Source organism: Stigmatopora argus, chromosome 14, assembly GCF_051989625.1.
Source record: "Stigmatopora argus isolate UIUO_Sarg chromosome 14, RoL_Sarg_1.0, whole genome shotgun sequence".
NCBI lineage: Eukaryota > Metazoa > Chordata > Actinopteri > Syngnathiformes > Syngnathidae > Stigmatopora > Stigmatopora argus.
In genome coordinates, this window is record NC_135400.1 from 8,064,724 (window position 1) to 8,092,611 (window position 27,888).

At 37.6% G+C, this 27,888-nt stretch overlaps 2 protein-coding genes across 4 annotated transcripts in view; both read right to left on the reverse strand.

Annotated features, from left to right (window-relative positions):
• Nucleotides 1-3,844: 3,844 nt before the first annotated feature.
• grb2b (growth factor receptor-bound protein 2b) lies at nucleotides 3,845-22,087 on the reverse strand. The gene is made up of 6 exons (XM_077619446.1): nucleotides 21,856-22,087; nucleotides 20,126-20,377; nucleotides 9,681-9,778; nucleotides 7,046-7,168; nucleotides 6,532-6,700; nucleotides 3,845-5,682 (listed from the first exon to the last, which is right to left on the reverse strand). The coding sequence occupies exons 2-6, from the start codon at nucleotides 20,201-20,203 to the stop codon at nucleotides 5,497-5,499; spliced, it is 654 nt and encodes a 217-aa protein (XP_077475572.1). The 5' UTR covers nucleotides 20,204-20,377; nucleotides 21,856-22,087; the 3' UTR covers nucleotides 3,845-5,496.
• A 2,934-nt stretch (nucleotides 22,088-25,021) lies between these two features.
• usp43b (ubiquitin specific peptidase 43b) overlaps nucleotides 25,022-27,888 on the reverse strand; it is a 64,196-nt gene continuing 61,329 nt past the window's right edge. For all 3 annotated transcript variants that reach the window (XM_077619656.1, XM_077619657.1, XM_077619658.1), the window contains one exon: nucleotides 25,022-26,612. In XM_077619656.1, coding sequence (XP_077475782.1) covers nucleotides 26,602-26,612 — 11 coding nt within the window. In that variant the 3' untranslated portion in view covers nucleotides 25,022-26,601. The remainder of the gene's footprint in view (nucleotides 26,613-27,888) is intronic.

Sequence of the window (27,888 nt, forward strand, 5' to 3'; positions counted from 1 at the left end):
AATACATGACTATTGTACTTATTGTATTAATACAAGTTATGTATATTTTTCCATTTCTTTCAATTAAAGAGGGTGCTCAATGGGGTATGGATTAAATTAAATTGATTTTTAAAGTAGCCACTTCAATTCATATTTCCATAATTTCAAGGCAGCCACACATTAACCGAATTTAAAATATCTAGGAAAACAGTACAAATGACTTGTATGCATATATAATTACAATATTTATACGCATTCAATATATAACCAGCAGGTGGCAGTAAAATGACAGGACAAAGCAACTTGAAGTGATCTGGAAGAAAACAACACATTTTCAAGACTGGCATTTTAATTTTCAACCCCTTTAAGTATGCATGGCCAATATGGATGTGCTTTTATCAATTCCATATATTTTATTTTTATTTTACTAGACTAACCTAGAGTATCAGTACATAAAACACTACAAACAGAACAAAATAATAACAGATAGTTGTCCTCGTCTCTGACTTATCAACTGAAGGGAGCAAGTAAAATAAAGAATTAGTAAATGCCAGGGGTTATAAAGTAACTTTTTCAAGATTACAGTGGTCGGCCCATTTTATTGGGGGTCTTAGGTATAGCCAGATAATTTCATTTTACCCTTTTGCTGCTAAACATGACTTAAAAAGACCACAACAAGCAAACCAACAACATACAGAAGGGCATGCATACAAAAAAGCATTCACAAATACGGGCATTTTAAAGTACGAGTATCACATGAGTACGAGTAGAGTACAGTAGAGTATGTTTTAGGAGACAAAGAGGGTTACACTTCAGCTTGCAGCTAAATGTGATATGATTAACAGGACTAACCAGAGTTGAAAAATAAGCACGGGCTCTGGAGTCCTGGGTTCAAATCCAGGTCGGTTCACCTGTGTTGAATTGGCATATTCGCCCTGGGCCTGCGTGGGTTTTCTCTGAGTACTCCATTTTCCTCCCACATCCCAAAAAGATGCATTATAGGCTGATTGGACACTCTAAAATTGCCCCTAGGTATGGGTCTGAGTGTGCATGGCTGTCCGTCTCCTTGTGCCCTGCGATCAGCTGGCCACCGATCCAGGGTGTCCCCCGCCCCTGGCCCAAAGTCAGCAGGGATAGGCTCCAGCACCCCCCGCGAGTGATAAAGTGGATAAAGCGGTTCAGAAAATGAATGAAAAAATATCTATGAATAAAACATCTTCATAAATGCCATTAGAATATGCACAAATCCGACTTAAATTTGACCTTATTTTACACATCTGTCCTTCTCACTTCTCATTCTCGTTCAAATGACTTTTCTGCTGAACGTGTCACTTGAGATAGTCAAGTTTCCATTGATATGCAATTTATTTAATAAGGGATAGCACATATTAATGAACATATTTATATTCATGTTAATGAACATATATATGTAAGATTGTAGCCGAGGGCTAATTTCCATTTATAGTCCATTGTGTAGGTTGAAGACAAATGATCACACATACTAGACACACAGACACGCACGCACGCACCCAACCACACACACAGTAGATTTAGACAGTTCTCACCCGATTTCACCGCTTGATAGAAGGGCTGTAAAACACGAAAAACATAAGAGTGGACAGAGCTACTGCCACTGGCTGCCGCGTAAACGGCGCCATCATGGGGAAAGGGGTAAAAATAGGTTGGATTTTATTTACTGCGCGCCATATGATTGCTGCTGCGCGAAGAAGACGAGAGTAGTGCGCAATTGCGCACGCGCGCAGCTTAGAGGGAACATTGGTAGTAGTACATCTTATCTCACATACACGCGAAGCAAACATTGTTTAAATAAAATGAAATAAATTTCAAATATGAACACAGTCTATGAAGAACAAAAAAAGTACTGCGCAGGTCACCAAAAGTGACCTCAAGGCCTGGGATTTGACACCCAATGGAGTGACAGGAAATTTTAAACATAATGTGCCCTGCACAAACGGGTCATTTGATTGCAAAGCTTAACTTCCATGGCCCGTTTTGTGCAAATCCTTCAATCATCTTAAAATGCTGGAATGACATTCTGCTGGACACAACATATGGTAAAGAGCCTGCAGCCCACAGCCACACATTGCATTGAATATGCACCTACTTTTACAAATGGTTTCATCACTCAAGAGAAAAAAAAAGCTTTTTTTTTGTAAAAACCTTACCATTTACCAAAGATAAATCACCAAGAATATTGTTTTATCATCAAATTTCTTCCTTGAGAACATTAAAGGAGCCTTTCATTTGAAAACCAGCTCCACGAGTTGTGCGTGAATGCGTCATCAGTTTCAATGGAAGCGCTGAAGCAGGCTGATGTCTTTCATAAGTAGAAGAGAGTCCAGAGGAGATAAGTAAGAAGGGCACTGCTGATGCAACGAGCGTGTGTTAAAGACTCAAGACAAAAAAGAGTTTGTACCATGTACCACAGATACAAAACTCCATTGCAACCATTGCCAGAATGAAAACATGTACTGTGTCATCCATGCTTTGTTGGACACACATTACCATGAAGCTGCCACAGATAGAAGTACGTATCTCACTGACCCATTCAGCTGGCAAACAAAAGTGCCTGTGGGCAGAAGCGGGGGAGGGGACGCAGCTTTTCGAACCAATAGCTCTTAGCATGTTGGAAAACAGAGCCAGTAGAACTTTGTCCCATTTTGAACAAGAATTGCATAAAATCTCCACGAGGCAGTGGAGCATAATAGTTTGCTTGGAGGTGAGAATATGCAAAGGATGCATAGTCAGCCCACGTCTAGACTGTAGACTCAGAGCATAATTGGATTCAGTGATAACTCTACTTCCAAAAAAATGATTATTTATACACCTACGATAAATTCATTTCAGCAGGTTAAATTGTTGGATTGATTGGTTTTGACCCAATTTTGAAGACTAGAGCACCCGGCGGGAGGTCTCCAGAATTCGCTTGCTCTGCTAAAATTGCTACTCGAGGTAATTCATTCATTTTCTGAACTGCATTGTCCTCACAAGGGTCGCGGAGGGTGCCGGAGCCTATCTCAGCTGACTTTCGGGCGTGAGGGGGCGTGTGCGGTCGATTGGTTGCCCCGACCGCGACAACGGGCGACCAAAAGACTTACGACCAGAAGACCAGCAACAAAACAAGGTAAAACAACACGGTCTACGCATCAATAAAAGTCAACAATGGCCATGAGCAGTTTCACTGAGCCGACGTGTGAGTGTATACGAGTTTGTATGTACATGCGTTGTCCCTTTAAGAAGCTATGTCAGTCAGGGTCTTAACAAGTTCTCCAACAAAAAACAATAAAAGTCCGGGAAATTTGGAGCTTTTCTTTAGCCTAATAATTACCAAGGCATTAAGTATGACTAAATAGTAATTTGCAGTTTGTATTTAGGGAATTTGAGCAACGATTTAAATGGTACCGTATTTTCACGACTATAAGGCGCACCACATTATAAGCCGCACCCTCAATGAATGACACTTTTTTTTTTCTATATATAAAGAACACTGGATTATAAGGCGCCCTGTCTATTTTGGAGAAAATTTAAGACTTTGAAGTGCGCCTTATAGTCGTGAAAATATGGTAATTATCACTTATCTTCCGGGCGACCAATCGACCGTGTACCGTGAGGGGGGACACTCTGAATCGGTGGCCAGTCAATCGCAGGGCACAAGGAGACATACAACCACTCACGCCTACACTCATACTTGGGGGCAATTTAGAGTGTCCAATCAGCCCATCATACATGTCTTTGGAATGTGGGAAGAAATTGGAGCACTCGGAGAAAACCCACGCAGGCCCACATGCAACAAACACCACTAGTATCAAGCCACAATTTCAAAAACAATACACGGCAAAGCATGTATTTTTTTAATAATTGCATTTTATTAATTGAAAAGAAAAAAAATTGAAAAAAAAGAAAAAGCAAAACCGAAACAGTATCATTAGGTAAGACAAGGCGAGAGACACTTAAATAAGAGTTCCATGTAGGTGGGGACTAAAGTGAAGGCGAGTTGATGTTGGAGAGGATGGCGGGACAGGTTTGATTATGTACACCGTTTCTCACTGTAGGACTGTCAGGCCCCACAAAAAGGGAACAAATCGGAGACGCTAAAACACCAGAGAGAAAGGCACTATCCAGAGAGCAAGAAACCAACAAAAACACGGACAGACTGGACCATAATGGAGCTGGAAATTTTTGACCAAAAATAACTAAAATACAACAAAACCAAAAAGTGCTGGACACGTTTGATAAAAATGGAAAAGACAAAATTCTTTAATATCATTGAAGATGATCTGACATCTGAACAACAACAACCAAAAAAAAAGACAATCTCTCAGTTTTGGGAAGCGTCCATCTGTGCCAGTTGCAGACTGGTGATTACACGCCATTATCCTATCTCAATTTTCATTGCGTGCGCATGTATGTCGAGGAGGGCGTTGTAGCAAAGTATCTGCATAAAGGAGCTGTACGTTAACGTGTGACAAACGAACGGGGGTAACATTATAGCGCGTTTTCCTTTGCGCGGTTGTGTAGATTCCCTCATGCTTAAGTCTGCGGACTCTGTCAGCTACATTCAAATGGCTGTGACAAATACATTGCCTTTGGGGAAAGAGGGGGGTGAAAGGTGGCTGACATCATACATGGCTTGCATTAACGGCCGCGTACGCTTGCCGTTCAATGACAAAAGCGTCCCGGCGCGATTGGTTTCTTCTCATGATGCTAAGTGGAGGATCAAGAGGAGATAATGCTGTCGAGCGTTCTCCCAAGCTTGGAAAACTCAGGACATTCTGGAGCTACTAGGTCTTACCCAAACAAACAAACCATTGAACATAATTTACAAACTTGCGATGAGAGGTAATACAGACAAAACACATACAAATATATAATATATATTCTTAAAAAATGGATTCTCTCTATAGTCGATTTCTTTATACAGCCGGCGGGCTGATGTACAATGCTCACGAGCCAATTATCGTAGACATGAAAACTTGCTGTATATGGCCTCAGTTCTTTTGTCATTTATTTATTTTTTTTAAAAACAATCTTTTTTTTTTAAACATTTTTCTTTTCTTTTTCCTTTAAAACAGATGTGGCTGATAAAAGAACATGCGGCAAACACAAGGCGGCAGAATGTTAAGAAGTTAAGGAGAAGACAGAAGCGGCTGCGGGAGTCGAATCATTTTGGTTCTTTCTCTCTTTGCCTCGGAAGCGTTTCCGATCCTCAGCGAGGCGTTCACAGTCTCAGTCTCGGTGGATTTTGCTCAGCTGCCACCCATCACAAAGCACCGCTTAGGACAGCACTCCTGTCTTATCTCTCTCTCTCTTACTTTCACTTGTTTGCATTCTTCCTCTCTGCTCCTGATATGGGTGGGGTTGGCAAAGAGAAGGGGTTGTTTAGGGATCAGATGAGTGCGGGGGGACTGCTGTAATCTAGAATGAGGATGATGATGATGAAGATGATGGTGGTGGTGGTGGTGATGGTGCGGTGGATGTCGGAGGGATTTTTTTTTTTCACATGTTCCGATTGACCGGCGTGACATAGTTGCGCGGGAACATGCCCGTTTGGCCGTGGCAACCGCCTTTCCACCAGTTGGGATCAGAGTTGTCCAGGACTTGGATGAAGTCGCCGCGTCGGAAACCCAATTCGCCTTCCTCCTGGGGGTCGAAGTCAAAGAGCGCTTGCACGTATGTGGGATGCTGGTCGGAGAGAAAGAGATTGAGAGAGGTTAGCCAGGCGATCATAGAAACGTAGCAAGATACGTTCAAGTGAAAATTCCAGTGATTTTTTTTCCTATCGTGTAAATTTGTATAAAAGCCTATTTGATACATTTTGTAGTTATTGGTTACAGTGGAGGAATATTATGCCAACCTATGATTAACCAGCCACTATTTTTTGCATTTTATCGTTTGGAAACAGTGGTCAGCTATAATTGCCAGATTACTCTTTTTAACCTCTCTATATCAACAAACTGTTATTTTTTTGTTTTCTTGTTTTGCAATTTTATCAGGACTCCTTTTTTATTTTTGCAGAACCAAAGGTTAAAGAAATTTGGTGTCATGGGGTGAATTTCATCTTGCTTGATAGTAACGGAAGACATTTTTGCATTTTCCTTGTTAACTCATTGGCTACCATAGAGGGCACTAGGGGTCCAATCGGTTTAAAGTGGGAGAGTGGCACCAAACCCTGACAGTTTAAATTTATTTAAAGAGTTAATTTTGTATTTATAGAGCCACAATTGGATGTCTATCATATTCAATGGCAGGCACAAAAAAATCATTAAAATAACATATTTTTTAATGTATCGAAAAAGGTATTTAGTACTTTTTTAATGTATCATATCAATATGAAGGTCAAAATTTTGGTATGGCGACAAAAGTAGCTTTTAGGTGTTTTTTTTAAATGTATCTAAAAGCTATTGAGTATTTTTATGTATCAATACTGAGTTGAAAATACGAGTATCATGACAAATTGGATTGAACGTCAAAAGGCACTAAAATATGAATAATCATAGCCACTCCTCCCAGTTTGTACGAATTCATTATTACCTGGTGGACCTGCTCGATGTCTCGCAAAAAGATTTGCTGGTTACGGGAGACGGAGGTGGAGCGATGGTAGTCCACCAACTCATTGAGGGAGTTAAACTTGACCACCCACAGGAAATACTTTCCGGCACCATCACGGAGAACCTTGAAGTGCTGCACATCGTTCCCAAACCTGAATAAGGTAAAAGAAAATTCAATAAAAGTGCCTTCAAATGAAGTGGACACTAATACTGATCAATCATCAGAGCGGAAAGAGTATAGCGCAACATGCAGATGGTGTGATGCATCTTTAGGGAAGGACAAAATGGAGACAAAAGAAGAGGAAGTGAGCAAATACTGAAAAAAGAAGCTAACGGGTAAACCCAACTGAGCCTTCTTGAGAATAAGGAAGTGGCTCCGCTGATGACTCAGATCGCGAAAGCTCGGAAACCCGTCAAGCTAATCACTTGTTAGGAGAGAGAGCAGTGACGGTTCGCTAATGTTAAAAACTTTAAAAAGTTTGCGCAGGGGTACTCACTTGACGGAGAGGGAGAAGTCACCCGGTGCACTTTCGCTCTCTCTGATGAGGAAAGCGCCATCGTGCCTTTGTTTGTTGAGCATTTCCTCTGCTTTGGCCCGTGGGATCTTCCCAAAAAACCACCTGGGGGAGATGACAAACACTTGAATGACTGTTTTCATCCACGAGGTCATTGGCTGTCATTCAAGTGACAACACCAGCAAAGTCTAATGAATAAAAGGTGTGATCTTTGCCGAAGCAAATCAACAATAGTTTGGCAGCATCACACACTTGCTAACAAAGTTGTTTAAATAGCGACTTCAGCAGTCTTGCAGCTAAGGCATACATTTAGATATTCATGGTTTCCAATAGAAAATAGAGGAGCACCCTAAAAAAGCAGAACTTTGCCTAAGCAGCCAAATTCAAAGCATCAGCATATTATTTTCAAAGATCGCAATCAGGGGATAAACCTGGGGGTTTAAAAAAAATATTTCTTCATTTCATCATTGCTACAAATGAAACAACAAAAAATAGCAAAAACGAGAGTAACAGAGGAAATGGAAATAAAAACTGGAAGCTTTCGTGGGAAGCTAATATAAGAATGCTCAAAGCAAGTGTAATAAATCCTGTAGAGTGGAAATATTTTACATTTGGATTTGGACAAGTAAAAACAAAAAACTTTTTTTAACAATTCAATAAAAACAAGACAGATGGAAGACACATTTTGGTAATTGGAAATGAAACGTTTAAATCATGCCATTTAAGAAACAACAGAATTTCCATTGGTTTTCTGTGCGAACACATTCTTATAATTTACAGATGACACTACTAATTGACTGCCGCAACATCACAGCTGGGTTCCTGTGAATTTCATCCTGAGTTCAGCGTGGTCACTAAAATGGCAGTGTTTACTTGCTCAAGGTCACTGTCCTGCAGTGTTGTTACTTGCTCATGTCCGCCAATACACTTCAAAAATTCCCTTTTTTGAGTCTCCCTGCCTTAGAGTGAAATGTACTTAATAACATTCAGTTTGGATTTTTGTTTCTCTTAATTGTGACTAGAAAAAGCACAATACTTGAGTGAAACTTACATCACGTTTATGTTTTCTAGTCATACCGTCTGAAAAAAATTGCATTGTTGCATCCTCAACAATTAACCCACCGTGCAAAAAAGGACTCCATTGTGCAACAATACAGTCAATACTTAATTAAGAAAAAATGCCTGCAGCATATTACATGTACACTGGCCAAGCTTTAGTTCAAGTGAATATTATTGAAGTCACTGTTTAGCTTTTGTTGATATTATATTTTGAGAAGATTTTCTTTTAAAGCTACTTAACATCTTTCTGCTGTGAATTTAAACGTGTTTATCACTAGTAAACGCCCGGTTCGGAGAACTGAACAAATGTTCATTTGCCGTTGGCCTTCTCAGTTCCAATGGATTGGGTGTCTACCGCTGTAAATTGCAGCCAAGTATTCTTACAACAGTGTTATTATTAGATTTAACCTCAAATTTGATTATTGTGTTCCCCATTTGCCACAGCTGCTACGTCACTGAGGCTCAGATAGTGCAACATGCGCTGACATGCCACAAAAAAACAGAAGTCTGACTTACAGAAAGTGCACTAAACGGATATTTTAAATATTTTAAAATGTGTAACTCATACCAAGACTGACTCTACCATTACTCCACTCTACAAACATTGCATGCTGGTGGTCATTGTGGTGTTAAGACCACACACGTGGCAGAGGTGGAGGAAAAAAATTGAATAACAAACAACTATGGACATTTGTAAAATCTCCTAACTATTTCGCACCACCTTGCCATAAAGTATACTGTGCGTGTTAGGAATGTTTTTCTTAGCAGACGTACAAATTGCAAAAAACATTTCTACAACTACTATGACTATGAAACTATTTCCTCAGACAGTCAGTCATCAGTCAATGAAAACATAATATTAAAAATGTACAGACACTCTAGGAAACGCATTTTAAAATTCTGTAGAGTCATTATTTATTTACTGGACGCTATTAGCAATTTGATGAATAATTTAGAGTAGAAAGCCAAACGACGGCTTGATGACAAGTTGTCATGAAAAAGATTCTACTACACAAGAACAGTGAGATGACTTCACGAAAGTATGATTTTCAGTTTCAAATTCAGGGAAAGCAAATTATATGATGCAGCCTGTTATGTGAAATACCCTTACAATAGTGAATAATGTTAGGTTAACACCTAGCCGAGTGTAACTATCAAAACTGAGAATTATCTTTGTAAAGTTGGATGTTTGGATACAAAGCTTGTATAGCCAATTATTATGTTATGCAAGAGGTCACCATGTTGTGGTAGGTCACAGTAGTCATGCCAGAACATCCTGTGTTGTTATGCAAGGTCCCCCCCCCCCATATTTATTGTGCCTTAAATAAAAATGTTCAGAATTAGTAACAAGGGAAAGTAATTACCATAGTACATAAATCATTTGTTGGTTCAATTTTTATTTTGCAAAGTACTGGGTTACTACTTGCATGCAAAATTGATATATAAGAAAAGCTAATGAATCCCGATCAGAAACTCTCAACATGTTATGTGGAAAATGTTTATTAATGGGAGCGAATTAACTAACCGATGTTATAGAAATGAACATTACAATACTTACGGATGGGCTTTCATCTCTATGTAATTCTTAGGAATGAAGCCATCTTTTCCATTTAGCTCTGCCTTGTACCAGTTCTGATCACACTCTTCATTTAATACCTGGTAATGGAGAAAAAACAAAAAACTAATCAGTAGGGTCATTCATTTTGCAAAGGACCAGCTTTATAAATAGAAACCCATGACCCCATGTGAATATTTTACTTGTCTTCTGTCATTTTGTAAGAACTAACCTAACTAGGAATATAAAAAAATACTTTGAAAGCTAAAATACTTGTAAAGATGGTCTTGTATATCTTTAATGGATAACACACAGGGAACAATCTGGACTGCATTAGCACTAGGAATCCAAAAATAAACACTTAAAAGAAGTGATTCATTTAAGACAGTTGCATATTCCCATTGTAAAAAGAATGGAGCAATTTTCCATAGTGGATGGCAGAATACATTTGTACAAATGAAGATCACCTATTAAAAAGATTCAACTGGAACAAATCCAAAAATAAACCAGCAAAAAGATTGATCCAATCCTCAATCTTACGGTAACTCATTGGCTATTATTTGATGGGAAAAGACGTCCAAGCCGTTTAAACTAGGAGGATTGGCAGTGAATGAATGTTCATTTGCCGACACCTTTTGCTGTTAAATTGGATTGGTTGTCCATACTCTTATTACAGGTCACAAAGGTTAATTTCGAACAGGGGCGCTCACACTGTTTTGCTCCAAGATTTACTTTTCAATGAGCCAACCTCAGGCGATCTACTTTGTTGTTGGGGTTAGAATTTTAGAATTCAGGGTTGGGCCAAGCGGGAGGGCCGCTGCGGGTGCAGCTTTTTGTTGCACAGACACTTTAACCAACAGGGGTGGTGCTGAAACGAGAAGCACCGGACTGCAATCCACTGCTTGCACTTCTAACATATCACATTTGTGGAAAGGTATCACACATCTTACTGCAATGTGTTCAAACTTTTTTGCTCCAAGCTCTACTTTAAGGAGTTAACCTTCCACGATCTACCTTTTTTTACAGGCCACTGACAAAGCTCAGCAATTATAAATGATATACCTCGCAGTAGACCACATGTGTCAAAGTGGCGGCCCGGGGGCCAAATCTGGCCCGCCGCATCATTTTGTGTGGCCCGGGAAAGTAAATCATGAGTGCCGACTTTCTGTTTTAGGATCAAATTAAAATGAAGAGTATAGATGTATATTACATTTCATGATTTTCCCCCTTTTAATCAATATTTGTAATGTTTTAATCATTTTTTTCTGTTTTTAGTTCAAAAATGATTTTGTAAAATCTAAAAATATATACAAAAGCTAAAATAAACATTGTTTTAGATCTATAAAAAAACTGAATATTCAGGGCTTTTAATCCAGTTCTTTTATTCCATTTATTAAAAAAACCTAAATATTATATCTAAAATGGTCCGGCCCATATGAAATCGGGTTGACGTTAACGCGGCCCGCGAACCAACCCGAGTCTGACACCCCTGCAGTAGACTATCACCATTTATGGTAGCGTGGGTAAAAATCCACTCTTGATTCATGCTAAAGCTTATTGCGGGCGGACATGTCAAATGTGTAAGAACCTAGCTAAGGAGATAGACAGAAGGGAGGGATCAAAATGTTAGTTGTCAGATCTACCAATTAGTTCTTTGGCGATCTATCAATATTTCTTCGCCAATGTACGTAATGGCCACCCCTGATTTAGAATATCAGGTTAAGCTAAATTTGCTTCATACATTTCAAGCAAATTTGTTGAGAAAAATGTGTTTCATCTTATGACAATGTTGCTAATAAATAGTCACATTTGCACCTGATGCCAGTGCTAAGCTCCATACTCCTGTTAGATTCTTCCACAAAGAGCCCAGCGGTCTCAAAATGCAAAAGAGATGAGCAATGCATTACAGCAGCTTGAATATGAGCAGGGAGAGCATTAATATAAACCCTGAGAAACGGGAGGTAGAATCATGCATGACAAATGCTCGTGTTCCACTCATTAGAATTTTATAAATTCAGAGACTTTGATAGCACTGTCTCTTCATAATTCAGAGGAAAACATGCTTTTTTTGGCTGGGGGGGAACTTGAAGTATCTTGTTCTTAAAATCCTGTTTGTACTTCTCAATTTGTATTCAACACTCCCGAAAACTGATCATTTCTTTAACCCTGCCAAGACAGTTTCCCTATTAGCCTAACCGAGGGTCTATTTGCACCAACGAGCTTGCAGACTGCCAGCTGTCACTAGTCTCTCAGCTGCTGACCTTGAATCTTCAAGTAGATGAGGCAGTGGACATAAAAAACAATTTGGTTGAAGGAGGATATCAATAGTAAATGTGGATTTTGGCTGTGTTATAGAAGAGCTTCAAATAGTTGCCCTGACATGAAAAGACGAATGTTTGGTCGATATTCAGCAAGTATCAGCGTACAAAACCAAAAAATGAGCCTGGAAGGGGAAAAAAAAGATAACCAGTAGCAGAGCTGTATACAGATTGCCAGTAAGAGGATATTTAGAGGAAATAACGTAATTGAAAAATTTCTAAAAGGAGTATCAACTGGATGAAAGTTCATTCTTAAGGAAAGCCATTGAATGATTTGTATCCTCTTTTTGCTGATGATTTTTAATCTGTTTGCGCCACAATAGATCGTTTTTTATAAAATAAAGCCCATACCAGGGATTATTTTCTCCACAGCTGCCACTGCAGACCTCGTCTCGCATTGGAATATTACAGCACTTTCGTCAATAACCATGAGTAAACATAAATGGCTAGATTGAAAATCTCTAACTTGTGTACTATTTTTGTCAGAACCTCGATTCAGTCATCATTTGTTTTGTCCGACAAAAGCGGCTTATATGCGAGTAAATACGGTAGTTCAGAAAAGTCACGCAAATGATTGTGACCCCCTTTAGACCCAGCAGGGAAGCATCAGATTGAGTGGAAAAGACAAGAGGAGGTCATGAGCTGTCGCAGAATGAGGAAGATTACACTGATTTCACAAAACAAAAGCGTTTAAATGGACAATGATGCTTATGGCCAAGACCACGTGTGTGACCTCCCTTCTACAGATGAACTTGCAGCAACATAATACACAAATTACAACTCAAATTTTGAAACACACTTGTAATGAGTAAAACAAATATTAATATATGTCCAGTAAAAAGGATATGAATAACAAAAATATTTGTTACAAAACCGGATGCAATTAAAATTGTGCTCCTATGTTTAGTTTTAAATTTGATATCATCAAAACACACAATGGTTATAGGAGGGAAACGAAAAACCATAGTCACATGATGGTTTTACTTTTAAAAAGAAGCAGTGACATTGAACCAAGTGAAAGACAAAAGCTTTTAATGCTTTTTAGTCTCCAATGAATGATAAATATATTTTAATTAATGTAGTCTTACTATACATATGTTTTGTATATAGACATTTAATTGTCTAGTGTCTGTTGTTGTTGTTATTGTCTGATTTCTGAGGTTTTCTAAATGTTTTTCCAACAATTTGCAGTATAGGAACTTCATAAGTGTAGAACTTTAAGAGTCATGAGTGAGAATGATGGCACTGCTTTAAATACAGATGTCTCCTTTTGGCTCAGCAGCAGGAAATGATGTGGTGATGTGGAGGAGTCCTAATTACAGCTGTCTGACTCAGCATTTTAGCCAAGTAGAGGAAGATCAGGAAGAAAAGACATGGTGGAAGCCAGTTTAAAAAAAAACAGTAACTTGATAAATAGATAGAAGCCTCTCAAAAAAAATCAATGGAGGACTCCCCAAAAAAGAATAACAATCATCTCTTTAGAAAGTATTGTGTCAAGCTATGTGCACATCTGATAACCAAGCAAAAGGCTTCTAGTGTTACCCGCACCAATCCTTTCTGAAAAATAAATCGTCTACTCATATTCACACGAGAACATCAGAACTAACAAATGTTCATCAGTTCTAGCATCTAATTAGCACTCCTGTTTCACTAGAGAAAAAAAACAGAAGGCACCACAATTTGGCAATTTTGGTGGTTGATTTTAAAATGTTGCTAAATATTTCCCAATGGAAAAAGACTACAACTAAACACTGTGTCTGGTAAAACGACTAGTGAACCTAAGCGCAATCATTTCTTCATCAAAGTCAGGCGGAGAGGTTTGGGCTACCAACTCCAAACGTGTTTGTATTGACGTACTGTACATATTAAATATTGTACCATTGAGCAGGTATTAGGACGGAGTGGATATTTGGGAGTTGAACTAAGTAAATCATGCAACATATGCTGCGGGTGTATGTTGATTTGTGGCAGACGGTGCAAATAGAGACAGGTACCAAATGAGACAAAACAAAAAGTTGGAGGTAGTTTATGCAAACACTTTCCAGCACGTCCTCACAAAGGCAGCTTTTGTCATATTCACATGCAGTGGTAGTAGTGTCAAGTAATAAAGTGGTGTCATATTGGAAGAGCATTCATCCTTTATGGTGGGAGGAACTCTAAGGTGAACATGTCAACGTGGCTGTCATCATTGTTTGGACCTTTTAGAGCAAGGGTGTCAAACTCGGGTTGGTTCGCGGACCGCAATAACATCAAGTTGATTTCATGTGGGCCGGACCATTTTAGATTTTTTTTAAATTGGATTATAAGAACTGGATCAAAAGCCTTAAATATTCAGTTTTTTTATAGATATAAAACTGTTTATTTGAACTTATTTTCTTAGTAAGGGAAAACATCTAATAATCATTTGTTTTTTATTTCAAATGGAAACAATTTTTTAATTATATTCAATATGAAAGTGAAAAACCGAAAATTTGTATATATATATTTTTAGATTTTACAAAATGCTTTTTGACCTAAAAACACCAAAAGAAAAAAATTGATAAAAATTGCAATTATTGATTTAAAAAGGGGAAAATCAGGAAATATAATATACATCTATAACCCCTCATTTGAATTTGATCCTAAAAGAAAGTTGGCACTCCTAATTTACTTACTCGGGCCGCACAAAATGATGCGGCGGGCCAGATTTGGCCCTGGGCCGCCACTTTGACACCTGTGTTTTAGAGCCTTATACACGAATCTGCAATAATGTAATACATGTATTAATTTATTCTGTCTCTCTTCTGTTTATGATCAAAACTGCGCAAACAAGCACTCATTCTGGAGTCACAATAGATTGGGATTAGCACACCTTTTCTAACTTTTCACAGGATTTCCTAATTGGACTTTTGTTATAGTGATATTGGTCGGAAATACATATCTTTGAAATACCCATAAATCGCAATAATGTATGATAGGTACCTCTATATAAAACATCTGACCACAGAGCTGGAGGAGTTAGACACTTGCGTGTCAACATTGAGCACTCATCCATCCATCCATCTGCTTTACTGGACTCTCAAGAACTTGAATCACTTAACACTAACACCGTGACTTCTCAAGCTAGAACAGATTCAGCTAATTGAAGCAGATTAAGTAACAGGTTTCTACCAAAGAAGAGTGAAATCATGCATATGAGGAAAGAGAAGCCTTATGCAATAACTGTAGCTAAGGGTTTTTTTCTAATCCCTCCAGAAAATGCACCTTCAAAGGTTTTTACTATCCTTCTGTTAAAGAAACAAAAAAAGTGGTCATTGATAATTAAAAAGAAAAAAAATGAACGGTTGATGTCAAAATATGAGTCAAACATATTTCTCCAAATCAAACTTTCTTATAATAAAATGGAAATTGCATGTCTCATTCTCTTCAGAAAATCCATTTGCGCTGCAGCGAAGAGTGACAAACTGAACAATGAGCAACCAGACAGGGATTTATTAACCTCTCAGTTCTGCATTTGAAGGCGAACCAGCAAGAAATTCAGAGAAGGCTAGAAGTGATTTGTCTGGTTCACCCCAAAAGACCTTAACTTATTGCCTGTCACTAATGGTGCTAGATGTCCAATCCATTTTGACTCCCAGTCAAATTGAATTGGAAGATAGGCACTATCAATGCCATTGAAAAAAAGGCATTCACAGCTATTCTAAAATCAATTTAAGTCTTGTCAATGGCAGGGGATTAATATATAAAGAAACATTTGTAATCTACTCGCATTAAAATATTGGAAGTCAGCGCTGACGTAACTTTTTTCATCGACCATGATCAATACGGTCAAATGATTGGCAATTGCCATAATTGTTCATAAAAAGTAACAAGGCAATAGACTCAAGAAGCTTCCTAGATAATGATTTGCGGATTTGAACAGAAAACATAGTTAGCAAGATCACATCAAGAGGAAAAAGAACATCTAAGGTTCGACAGAGGACTAAAAGCCTCAAGTCTTTGTCGCACTGGAGTCTTTGCATCGTCAGTACGTCTATAAGACAAGAGTTGGTGGAATTGGTCATGGAGATACAGGAAGTTGCAGATGGGTTTGGACGACAAACAGGATGTGAGAAACGTTAAGCTGTGCTGTTAATATGAATGCACAAAAATGCAATAACCTTTTACAATAGTTGAGAAAAAAAACCTACTCTTAATTCAATTTAATTTGGGGAACTTAAGAGAAAGTGTCAGTTGTAAATTATTCCTAAAGAAAAAAAAATCTGGTTTAAAACAATGTTTAGTGCAACATTTTTTGTTTTGCTGACTGCCTATAAAATTCTATGAATTTGAGATATCAACAATTACCATTTATCAAACACCAATATTTGATGGCTAAGTGTGCCACGTGCACTGTGTTCTCTAGATAGTCAACAGAATGAGTTTTAATAAGAACTGTTGACACAGATGTAAAATTCATTGACAGTAGATTATTCTGTATGTATGACTGTCTGTTAATCTTCATTTATTTAAAGAGGAAATGAGGACAGTGCTTGGGGCAGTGGCAAGGCTTTCGATATCTTGCTTCAACTTTCAATCATAAGATGTAAAAACCGAAAGGCAGCTCCAGAAATACAACATTCAGCAAAAAGTAATTCAGTCCAGGCACTGATCTATTCAATAATTGCAATCACAAATCTATTTTTGCTATCACATAACAGTCTTCCAAATCGTTATCTTTCGCACGAAGAAGCTGTGATCTGACTCATGCGCCGGCAAATGGCAGATCTAAACATTGCCGAATGACTAAAGGCTCCAAATTAAAGGGGAGCATGGCTAGGGCAGCCAGCTGTCGTTAAACACAGTGACGCAGTGATTGCTCGATGAAGGCAAGTTGTGGAACCTGATTACTAAATATCCTAGTGACCAATGGACAGTGAGGGCTTTCTTTCATCTTACAAGCGTCCACAGAAAAATCTCGGAAAAAAATGTATGGCTGTGTCAGGGTTCTTTTCACTAACTGGGAGCATAAAAGCTACACAATAAAATGCAGATGCAGATTAGATTCAATTGATCTGACTGGAATCGCCTAGTGTGTGGAATTTCAATTATATCAGTCTATGATGCAGTGTAACATTGAAGACAAGGTTGCTGTAATGTCTGGATTAACTAACCAGCGTTGGGATATTTTTGGGGTATTTATCTCTAAGGATTTATTGTGTTTTATAGTGAGTTAATGTAGCAGTTTTAGCAACTATCTCCCTCGCATTTAAACGAGTAGATGCAGACGCACTGAGTCAAAATTTGAGACACTGGTGAAGAATTATTATTATTTTTAAGTAGGGATGCATGATAATGATCTGATAATTATTGTACGAATGTTATGGATTAGTCTGGCATACCAAAAACAACAAGAATAAAATAAACAAAAAATAGCCCCCAACTATTTGTTGTTATTGTTTTTTTTCTTCTCCTAAATCCAAGTTTACTTATTTGCTCTGTGTCCAGACGGATAAATTGTGCACTCCCTTTGTTCAGAATCTGCCCTGTCGCAACCCCCTCCCCACCACCAGCCAAATCAAAACAAACACAGCATGGGTCTTCTTGGGCGTCAAAGTTGGGTTTAGTCGTTTTGTGCATTATGCGACAGGCAAAGCAGCGAAAACTGGGATTTACATAATGTTTATGCACCATTGAGGTCATATACAATTTTAGTCGTTTCAATTTTTGTGTGTGCACATACGTGTACATTGTCTAGGGCACCTGTGTCAAAGTGGCGGCCCGGGGGCCAAATCTGGCCCGCCGCATCATTTTGTGTGGCCCAGGAAAGTAAATCATGAGTGCTGACTTTCTGTTTTAAGATCAAATTAAAATGAAGAGTATAGATGTATATTTAATTTCCTGATTTTCGCCCTTTTAAATCAATAATTTTAATTTTTTAATCGTTTTTTTCTGTGTTTTTAGAACAAAAATCATTTTGTAAAATCTAAAAATATATATAAAAAAGCTAAAATAAATTTTGTTTTAGATTTATATAAAACTGAATCTTCAGGGCTTTTAATCCATTTATTAAAAAAGCTAAATATTATATCTAAAATCGTCTGGTCCACATGAAATTAAGTTGACGTTAAAGCGGCCTGCGGACCAACCCGAGTCTGACACCCTTGGTCTAGGGTATGTATGTGTGTGGGGGCGTCGTGTTTATTTTTTTTTAATAATTAATTTTAATTTTGAAGTTTATGTCTTAAAACAAAATTAAAGTTTTCCTTTATGATTTTGAGTCCCATTGACGGTGATAAACATCCGACCGTGTGGCTCCCTTTCAAACTTCTGGTGGGAATTTAAATGAGTTTATTTCTAGTAGTTCTCACAGTTCAAAAGGATTGCATGTCTATTGTCATCAAGAGTAGTACAACCACTCAATTTTGCTATACTGGCAATTTAGTTCTTAAACTTGTTTTCAACGCTGTACACAGTGTTCTCATATGCAATTATGTGTTCAAGTAGTGTGCCTTATGGTAATGCAAGACCCCTGGTTGGACGTAAAAGCAAGCTTGGACAAAGAGATGAATTAATTTGCCAAGCGAAAAAAAAAGCATCCAGCTCAATCCCAGCATTATTTATCCATTATACGGCACGAAATCTTATCTCCTTTGAAAAAGAAAATCCGAGAAATGCAATTTAAAAAGATACATGTTATATAACAGAGTTCTCTCTTTTTTTTAACCAGCATGCATTTGTGGATTAAACATAAAAATAAGCAGTCACTCAAACATGATGGTAAAGGATGGATGCGGTTATAACGATGGGGAGGAAACGAGGAAAACCGGATAAAGATAAATGAGCGAGAGACAGGGGATTGAATCGGATGGAGGAAGGAACATCACGCTTGCTTCAAAAAGCAAATTAGTCTCATGGGGAAAGCAGCCAACAAATGATTCAGAAGAATTGTGGAGGCTGCCAGGGGCAGTATTATGCCAGTCTATTTTCGCTTCATCTTCTCTCGAAAAAATAGCTTGAAAAGAAATTCTACGTGGAACACCTCAATAGCCCAAGGACGCACACAACAGACTTCAGCTCTGTCTTGGACAGCCTCATCCCTAAAATTCTCTCTCCCAGCTCAGCATCTTTCCAACCGTCTGTCAGTGCATTCACAGCAGGTGAAGATGAGGGAAGCCAACAAACCATCAGTACTGGGCCTCTTTCAAAAGACATGTAATTTCCCCACTGCTCTTTTCTTGCAACATGGGCGACTGCAGATCACCTTGCACATCTCTCCAACTCCTCCCTAAATGACAGCAAAGAGTCTGCCTAACTGCAGCAGTTCTCTGCCGTGCTCACGGAATTTGGACCTGAACGAGCTCAAGGCGGTTGAGAACAAGTATACTTCAGGGAAAAATACTTCACCACAGTTACTCCTCACACTGTCCAAATGCTGTATTAAGGGTTGAGACCTTCAAGTTCCTGGGAAAGAACAGTCTCTCAGGACCTCAAGTGGAGGCCAACATTGACTCCATCCTCATTAAGGCCCTGGCAGAGGATGTACTTCCTGCGGCTGCTAAGGGCTCTGTAATCTTCAAAGACTACTATTCAGTTTGGTCCTGTAATATTTATGATTGTTTTTTACAGACCTTTAAACAGATTTCCAATTGAATGCAATTTTCAAGAGTAAACAATATTCTGCCATCATTAGTCACCCTAAGGATGGGCAATATATCGATATAAAAATTATGCGGATATATTTTAATATATAGTGCGACATATAATTAGCTTTGACATAGACTCAACATTTGCTCTCATTTTGCATTAGAAATATTCATATCTATTGCATGTATAGACATTCAACCTAAATATATCAGCAACTTTTGGTTCATTCTGCCCTCTGATCATGGCAAAACATGGGTAGTTAGAGCAAATAACAGGATAGTTAAAAAAAAAAAAACAATCTGAAAGCCTAACCACGAATAAAAGGGGTGCACATTCACATATTTGTATGTAAAACAATCAAAAGGAAAATAAGTACGCTAGTATCTAAGGGTGTTGCATGGCCTTCTTATGCAAACCAGTTCATTGTGCAAACATCAAAATAAGTAGGAAACACACACACTTTTGGGCATTCAGACTTTGCTTTGATAAAAAGATCCCTTCAGATAAAAAAGGCTTTTCACTTACCTTAAGGACCTCTCCTCGCTTAAAGCTAAGCTCATCTTCAGCAGTAGCTTTGAAATCGTATTTGGCAATGGCTTCCATGACGTGCGTCCGAGATAGCGTCTTGGCTCAAGTTGCTATTCAGCGACTGAATAAAAAATAAAAACAGTGCTTCTGCTACTTCTACCACCAGATGCTTTTCTCCGAGTCTCTCCTCCCCGTCGGTGACCCGCTGCTTTAGGGCTTTGGCCTTACATAAAGGTTGCTGCGAGGTTCCTGTAAGGGAAAGCAAATCACATTGTGAGATTAATTTAAAACAAACCATATCCAAGCCGTATCATTCAGCCATTTTAGTTAGGCTATAAGGATCCTCCTTATACTTGTATAGTGCCTTACCACCTTCACAGCACTCAGTGCTTTAACACTACATGGTCATTAAACTACTGATGACAGCCTATTAGGGACAATGTGGGGTTCAGTATCTTGCTTGAGAATGCTTGGGCAAGATCACAAGGGCAGGGAATCGAACCTGCAAATTCTGGGTTGGGAAATGACTACTCTACCAATGAGCAATGCCACCAATACATACATATGTAAACACATACACATACACAAACGCTCCTCCCTACATGTGTATGTGTATTCTGAATGACCAAAACAAGATACACGTAAACACCCACAATGGGAGCACACCAAACTCCCATGTGGCACATAACAAAGGTTTCAGCCTTTTAAAACACTCAGATTTGCCATTCTGTGTCCAAGTGGATGTGAAAGGGGAAAATAAGGACAGCCTCCACTTTTTTAGTGGAGAGTAAATCCTTGTCATTGACGGCTAAACACCTGTGCAGACTAGAGATTATGTAGAGCCGTTAGTGATACGTTAGCTCAACCTCGACTTGTTAAACGGATAAGGCAGCGATATCGCATTAAGTTGTCTACAAATTCCCGTCAATCTAACACAACTGTACAATCCCTAAACTCATTAAAGATGACTTGATTACTGAAAGTGAAGAGGACTAGGATTAAATGGAAAAAAATATCACCCCAAATGTTAAGAGATGTTAGAACAGAGGCTGTGGGACACATATTAAAGAAAAAAAATGTCGGATTGCACAAAAAATAAATACCACACATAAAAAACGTTTGCAATGCACAGACATTGCGTACAAAATATTATTCTCAAACGTTATCAATAAATCATTTCATCAGTCAAGAAAACAGAAAACACTGAGTTCCAAGTGCTACAGAGTTGCTTTTAGTGCTAATAACCTTAATATATGTTCTCTTGTAGTGTTGGCTAGACGCACGTTTTCAAAAAGACTAACACGCTTTACACGAATTGTTAAATTCTATTTTCAAAAACTGACACTGACTACTTCTCCCGTTAGTCCTCCCCAAGACTGCGCCCAGTCTCCCCAGGCTAGGTTTAGCATCCCGGCTAACGTTCGGATAAGGATAACAATGCCGAACGATTCTTAAACTCACTTCTACTAATGCATCACAAGCAGCAAAAGAAGGGGCGACATGGGTCAACAAGTGATCGCGCGTTTAACTTTAAGCGAAATGCTGAGAAATGTCGGGGGAAGCTCACTGCTGGCTTCGCGTTGATCAATATGACAGCTTTTTTTCATAGCGCAAGCTGTTGTTGCTAGCCGAGTGGCACAGTTAGCCACGCTAGCTTTACTGAACTTGACTAGCCTGCGTCGCGAAGAGGAAACAGTGGACAACTCGGGCGAAAAAGTGATACTTACCACTCAAATATTCCGCATCGATGTTACCACCGTAAGAAAGAAATCCCTAACGCGTTGTAAACCGCACCGATAGCCTCGCTTTTGGTGGAGGAAAAAAAAATCCCCCGATGTGTGTCATGTATCGCCGCCAGTCCGTCTTCGGAGCCTGACTCGAGCTGATAGCATAAGCTTGGCGACGTTTATTTCCGCTTCCTTCTGCTGGGCTGGGATGGTCAGCCGTAGACGTGTGATCGAGACCGCCCTATTTATCACCATATTGAACGCTAGCGTGCCCGCCATCTTTTATGTGGCAGAGTGGCCCGATTGTAGGACACCTAAATATTCATTTAAAACTGAAAGAAAAGTTATGACTGCAGAAGAATGAATTATAACTCTCTGTTTCTGTGACTGACACAAAAATATTGCTGCCATATTGAATGTGGTAAAATTGAGCACTGCTTGGGTATTAACAAAAACACAGTGGCGGTCCGTGCATTTTCTCGTAGCGCCTTCAACGTATCAATCCAACCCTCCAAAACTATTTTATGGCTATAAAACCTCTACTGCAGCTACATCTGTGACACATAAAAAATAATCAATAAATCAATGCACAAAAATGGGGTAAAATCCACTTCCTAGCAGCATTTCATGATTAAATACAAATACTGGAGCTTTTCAGACATTACAACCGGGCCGGGGGGTTATTTTCCCGGGAAAAGACAGCAATGAACGTCAATGGTGTACGGGCAAACATTGCCCGAAAATGTTAGGAATACACACATCTGGAAGCAGTGGAACCAGGGGGAAAAGCAATGAAAGGAAGCTAACAGACCATTTGGAATAATAAGTATTGATGGACAAAATATAATATATGATTCAGATATTTCTTAGGCCAGCAGAGAAGGCCTTGAAGGCCCGGACGGCCCGCCACTGTTTAAATGTCTAGAAGTAAAAAACAAACACTAAAGTGCATGTCATCACAATGTTCATAATGTGCAATACTGTATTTGAAAGGATTAAAGCCCAACCAAAAAATATTTACAGCTCCCCCCACTAACTAATGCACGTTATGATGAAAACAATGTTTTTAAAGTATGAATGCCCAATACAACACATGTATAGTAAGGCTTTTTTCTTGCAAAAATGACCATGTATAGTAAGGCATTTTTTTGCAAAAATGACCATGCATAGTAAGGCCTTTTTCTTGCAAAAATGACCATGTAGAGTAAGGTTTTTTTGTTTCAAAAATGACCATGTAAAACACAATAAATAAAAATAAAAATAATTTCCCGGTAACCATGTGATTATAAGCGGTTTGGAAAATGAACGAATAAAAATAATTTAAGATACATTTTTAATCAGCAATAATAGTCGCCAATTAAGGGGAGATATATAAAGGTATCTTTAAAAAAGTATTTTACTCCTTTTCTGGGATCAAAGGTTATCGAGATTATTATCATTTAAAAAAACTCTCATAACCACAATTTACTTACATTAGGAGATGTAAGCATTACCCGAATCCTTGAAATAGTGCATTTGTTGGTTTGATGCCAACTAAAATCATATTAATATAAAAAGTCAGATTAAAAAAAATAAAGACCACCCTACCCATCCCTATCCATTTTCCCCCTCACATTCACAAATCTAGTTTTAAGAGTAGTCGCATTAGGAGTTAAAAAATAGATTTAATTTGTTTATTTTTGTTTTGACAGATTACGATAAAACCATAACGAGATCACACAATATGGCGGAAAAAGCAACGCATAGCAGGGACGGCCCTAGCTGCTCACTGAGATGTCTATGTATCACGTTTTAATCCGTTTATGTCAATCTGCGTTTGTGGGAACTAAAACTCCGCCCGCCCCGGCTGTTCCGCTTCGACGCCCCCCACCCCGACACCACCCCCTTGAAAAACCACACCAACACAGAACTGTCACCCACATATGGCCGTGTTGGTCGATGGGATGAGCATCAGCATGTACATCAGTGCTCATGTTCAAGGGCCACATTTAATACATTATATGTACTGTTAAATGGCACAGTCATTAGTAAGTTAGGTTAAAAAAGGTTATAGATGTAATGATGTATTGTTTTGTTATCGTTTTTAAAGTTGAGGTCCAGCTGGGACAGACAAAAAAAATACATTGTCAATACTGCTACCTAGTGGTAAGATTTAAGTCTGCTTTGCATTCATTGAATCAGCCACCATAAATTACAGTATCCTCAACGAATGGAGTTTGAAAATATTTGAAAATACTATTTGTTTAACTACATGAGGTGATGAAATATCCTAACAGAAAATTGATAATTTCAAAATTGTTTGGTGCTTATCTATAGAAAAAAATCTTAAATGTGTCTGACGACATGTATCAATTGGTTGTTCATTCCTTTATATGACTTTTGCCTAGTAAGAAATGATCACATAAACATGAGACATACTTGTAAAATATGCTTGTTTATATTTTTTCTTATCTGTATTGCCAATTATTTCTGTGGAATTGTTCACATTAAAACCCGAGGGAAATTAAATGTGCAAATTGAAAGGCACTGCACAATACTAATGTAACAACAGTATATGTTTTGTGTATAACACTTTCAGGGGAACTATAAAAAAACAGTATTTGACCATGGCTTTACAGAACTAGGACACGATAATGTTTGTCATTACTCACCATGAGCCACCACCATCAAGCCAGTTTGGTGACGTTGAAACCTGTCTGGAACCAAGCAGAAACCCCTCTCCGCTGATTTATTTGATGCTTAAATTGTGGACAGTAACTAGGCTTCAGTAAAAATAACTGCAGAGCCAATGATGAATTCATCATTTATAAATTCAACCATTTGCCATAAAGTTGGATGTAATGGAATTCAACCATTTTTCCCCCCAAAATGAACCTCACATCAACAAAACTAAAATCTGTCATCGGTTTTTCCATAACTTTTTATGGGCACAGTCTCACTTATGGCCGCCAATTTAGTCTATGATTAAAAAAGTAATTTAAAACATTTTCACAGATGTGTAAAAACCTTCCTTAGAACATTAATCTGAGGAAAAAACATACGGTTGTACACATTCAGTGAGAAATCTTGGAATACCACAATAATCATACTACTACATACTTTTAGATATGATAGTAGACATTATTTCTTAAGCATTTTTGTAAATAACTGTACTGCTAAACGTACATTTGTGAGGAAATGTGTTTAATGTGAAATCCAGAAAATGTCAGTACATGAAGCTAATATAGAAAGTCCATTACAGGGACTTAAAGTGTGTTGTGTCCAGTTTAACCACGCCCCCTCTAAAAACAAGATGAAACACTTCCAATATTATGTCAGTACAAAATGTAGACTTTAAAAAAAGTTAGTAATAAAATATAATCTATAAACATTCTTCATTTCCTTTTGATGAAGAGAGATTATTCCTCTACAGTTAACGGTGGCAACCAATCGGGTCGCTCCTTCACATTCCCAAATAGTGAAATTCTCAGTGTGATGCTTTTACAACGTATAAAAGACAAAAATAAAAAAAAAGAAAGAAAAGGAGAAGACATATGACAATGGCTAATTTAGACCTTTGAGGAGGCTCTTTTAATTTGTGCTTTTCTTCCTACTTTATAACAATCGGAATATTGTCCTAATAATTTTCTTAATTTTCAAATGGAAGTTTAACTGTAACTACCATTAGATATTTTCATTGTTTATCATTTGTTTGTACAAAATGGTTTTAAATTTCACACGTTTAAAACATTGCTACTTCCACTTATTTTTTATAAGCAGAGGTGGAACTTCAATTAATCTAACTGCGTTATAAATATTACATTTTACAAAACACACACTGCTAAGGTGCAAAAAAAAAAATTAAATATATTTTGTTGCAGTTGTGCAATTGTGTGTGTGTGTGTGAACTTTAAATCTTTAACCAAGTTGGAAGCTAAGCAATTTCCTGAATATGTTGCAATTCATCACTATGTCCCCATACAACATCTTTTCATTCAATGTGTCACTTAAAAACACAAACAAACACATAGTTTAATTCGGAACAGTGTCATACTGAACCTAAATTTGGAAGGGCATACAACCTCAGTTGTCGAAGAAAGTAGGTTCTATAAAAGTGCAATATTATATAAACATCATGATTGAACAGCCAATTTACAGTGCATTTTCTTCAGTGTGTAAAACGATCCCAACAAAGCATTTGAATTTAAATTTAAATCTACTTTTCTCTATGTATACTGTGGGTACACACCTTAAATTTTAAAATATAGTAAACTCCTGCTAATTCGTCATCTTTGCCTGTCAGCAGATTTAAAAAAATAATAATTTATAATTATTTAGGGTTACATAATTTGGTGAAAAACTCAAACTGCTCTTTTTGTGCTTCCACCAAATGACTTTGGCACCATCATTTGGGATCTTTGTGCCTTGGAACTACATTAAAGTGAACTGAGGGATTTCATTCTCACAAACATACTTATTTCCCTCATCTAGGGGTGATTATAAACCCTTTTTGGAATGGGAATAGCAAAGGTTCACTGTATTCTAAAATGACATACAGTAATAATAGCAGGAGACAAAAGTGCTAAGACACAATTCCAATGAATGACAGTAAGTAACTCACCTCAGTAATTCAACTCTGCATAGATTTAGTTTAAGACACGCACAGGTAAAGAGTAACAGTACTACTGTATAAACAGAGGAGTGATGACACTTTTCCAGCAATGTTTTCGGTGGCTGATGTCTCGGTCTGCAAGTCATTGTGGGATGTCACAGAGGCACTGATGAAAAATAGATGCATTAGTTAGTAACAGTCATTTTTAATCAACTAAAATGAACACACTTCAATCAAAAAAAGAATGGCAAACATTGTTTGAAGATATACAACTTACTAAACTACAGTATTTATGCATATACATAAATCTTATACATATACATATAAATTACTTATTTATTATTATTATTTTATTATTTATTGATTATTTATTTTTTGGTTATTTGTGCACTTCACTACTTATTTATGTTGTTAACTACTTATTTATTTATTACTTATTTATTGATAATTTATTATTAGTAATTGTTATTATTTATTGATGATTTGTCTGTTTGTTTGTTGTTGTTTGTGCACTTTCTAGTAAAGCTTTAAATATCATTATACTTGTATAAAGACAATAAAGGCATCCAATTCAATTCATTTCAATTCAATTATTTGTTAGCTATGTCGTTCCCATTTTATTAGGATTATACTAGCAGATGGCAAGACTATGTGCCTGTTTTAAACGAATAACGTGTAATTGTCTTTGATGTACTTCTAGTTTGACAACAAATTTAATTGGAAATGGCATAAAACAGCTTGAGGCCTGTTTTTTAGTTATTTTTTTCCACAATGCCAAACTGCTGCGTGCTGTGAAGTGACTTGAGTTTACTGACAGCAAACTCCGCTCACCTATCACATTTTTGTTCAAAGTCAAAGCAAAATTTAAAAAAAATAAAATAATTTTTAAAAAGATCCGACGACGGCTTGTAGCTCTCAAAATAGAAAATTGTATTCCTTCGTATTTTTAAGACAACACTGAATTCAAATGTATTCAGATTTTGTATTTGGGCCTGTTGTTAACTATATATCCAACCAATGCTTCATTATGAAAACTTTATTTGAATAAGATTTCCATGAGTTACTATTATAAATCAAACTATTGCGAATTGTAAGCCACTCAACTTCGGTCAAAACTGAACATTTTTATTTTTGACTGTGCCTTAAATATTTCAGAATTTTTCCCAAACTATAAATTAACATCAACTAAGGCTAATATTATTTTCCCCTTCAAATTTTGGGAAATATAAGATAGGAAAATATGACAAAATGGCTGAAGAAGCCATGAGGCAGATCTGCCTTTTGAAAGTCCTTAAAAATTGATAACTCAGACCTTCATGTCAGCATCCAATGCTCAAATGGGCATTTTTTTTAGTTATTTTCATATTCTTAGCTTTTTTTCTTACTCCTTATGAAGGGCCTTCTGATGAATCACAATCCACATTTTTAGAAAACTTTAAAGT

What these genes read in the sequence shown, in the direction of transcription:
- grb2b (XM_077619446.1), bottom strand. Translation starts at nt 20,203, where the DNA reads ATGGAAGCCATTGCCAAATACGATTTCAAAGCTACTGCTGAAGATGAG. An exon ending in AGCGAGGAGAGGTCCTTAAG is followed by an intron (nt 9,779 to 20,125) that starts GTAAGTGAAAAG and finishes CTCCATTACCAG; the next exon opens with GTATTAAATGAAGAGTGTGA. An exon ending in GACTTCTCCCTCTCCGTCAA is followed by an intron (nt 6,701 to 7,045) that starts GTGAGTACCCCT and finishes TACCTTATTCAG; the next exon opens with GTTTGGGAACGATGTGCAGC.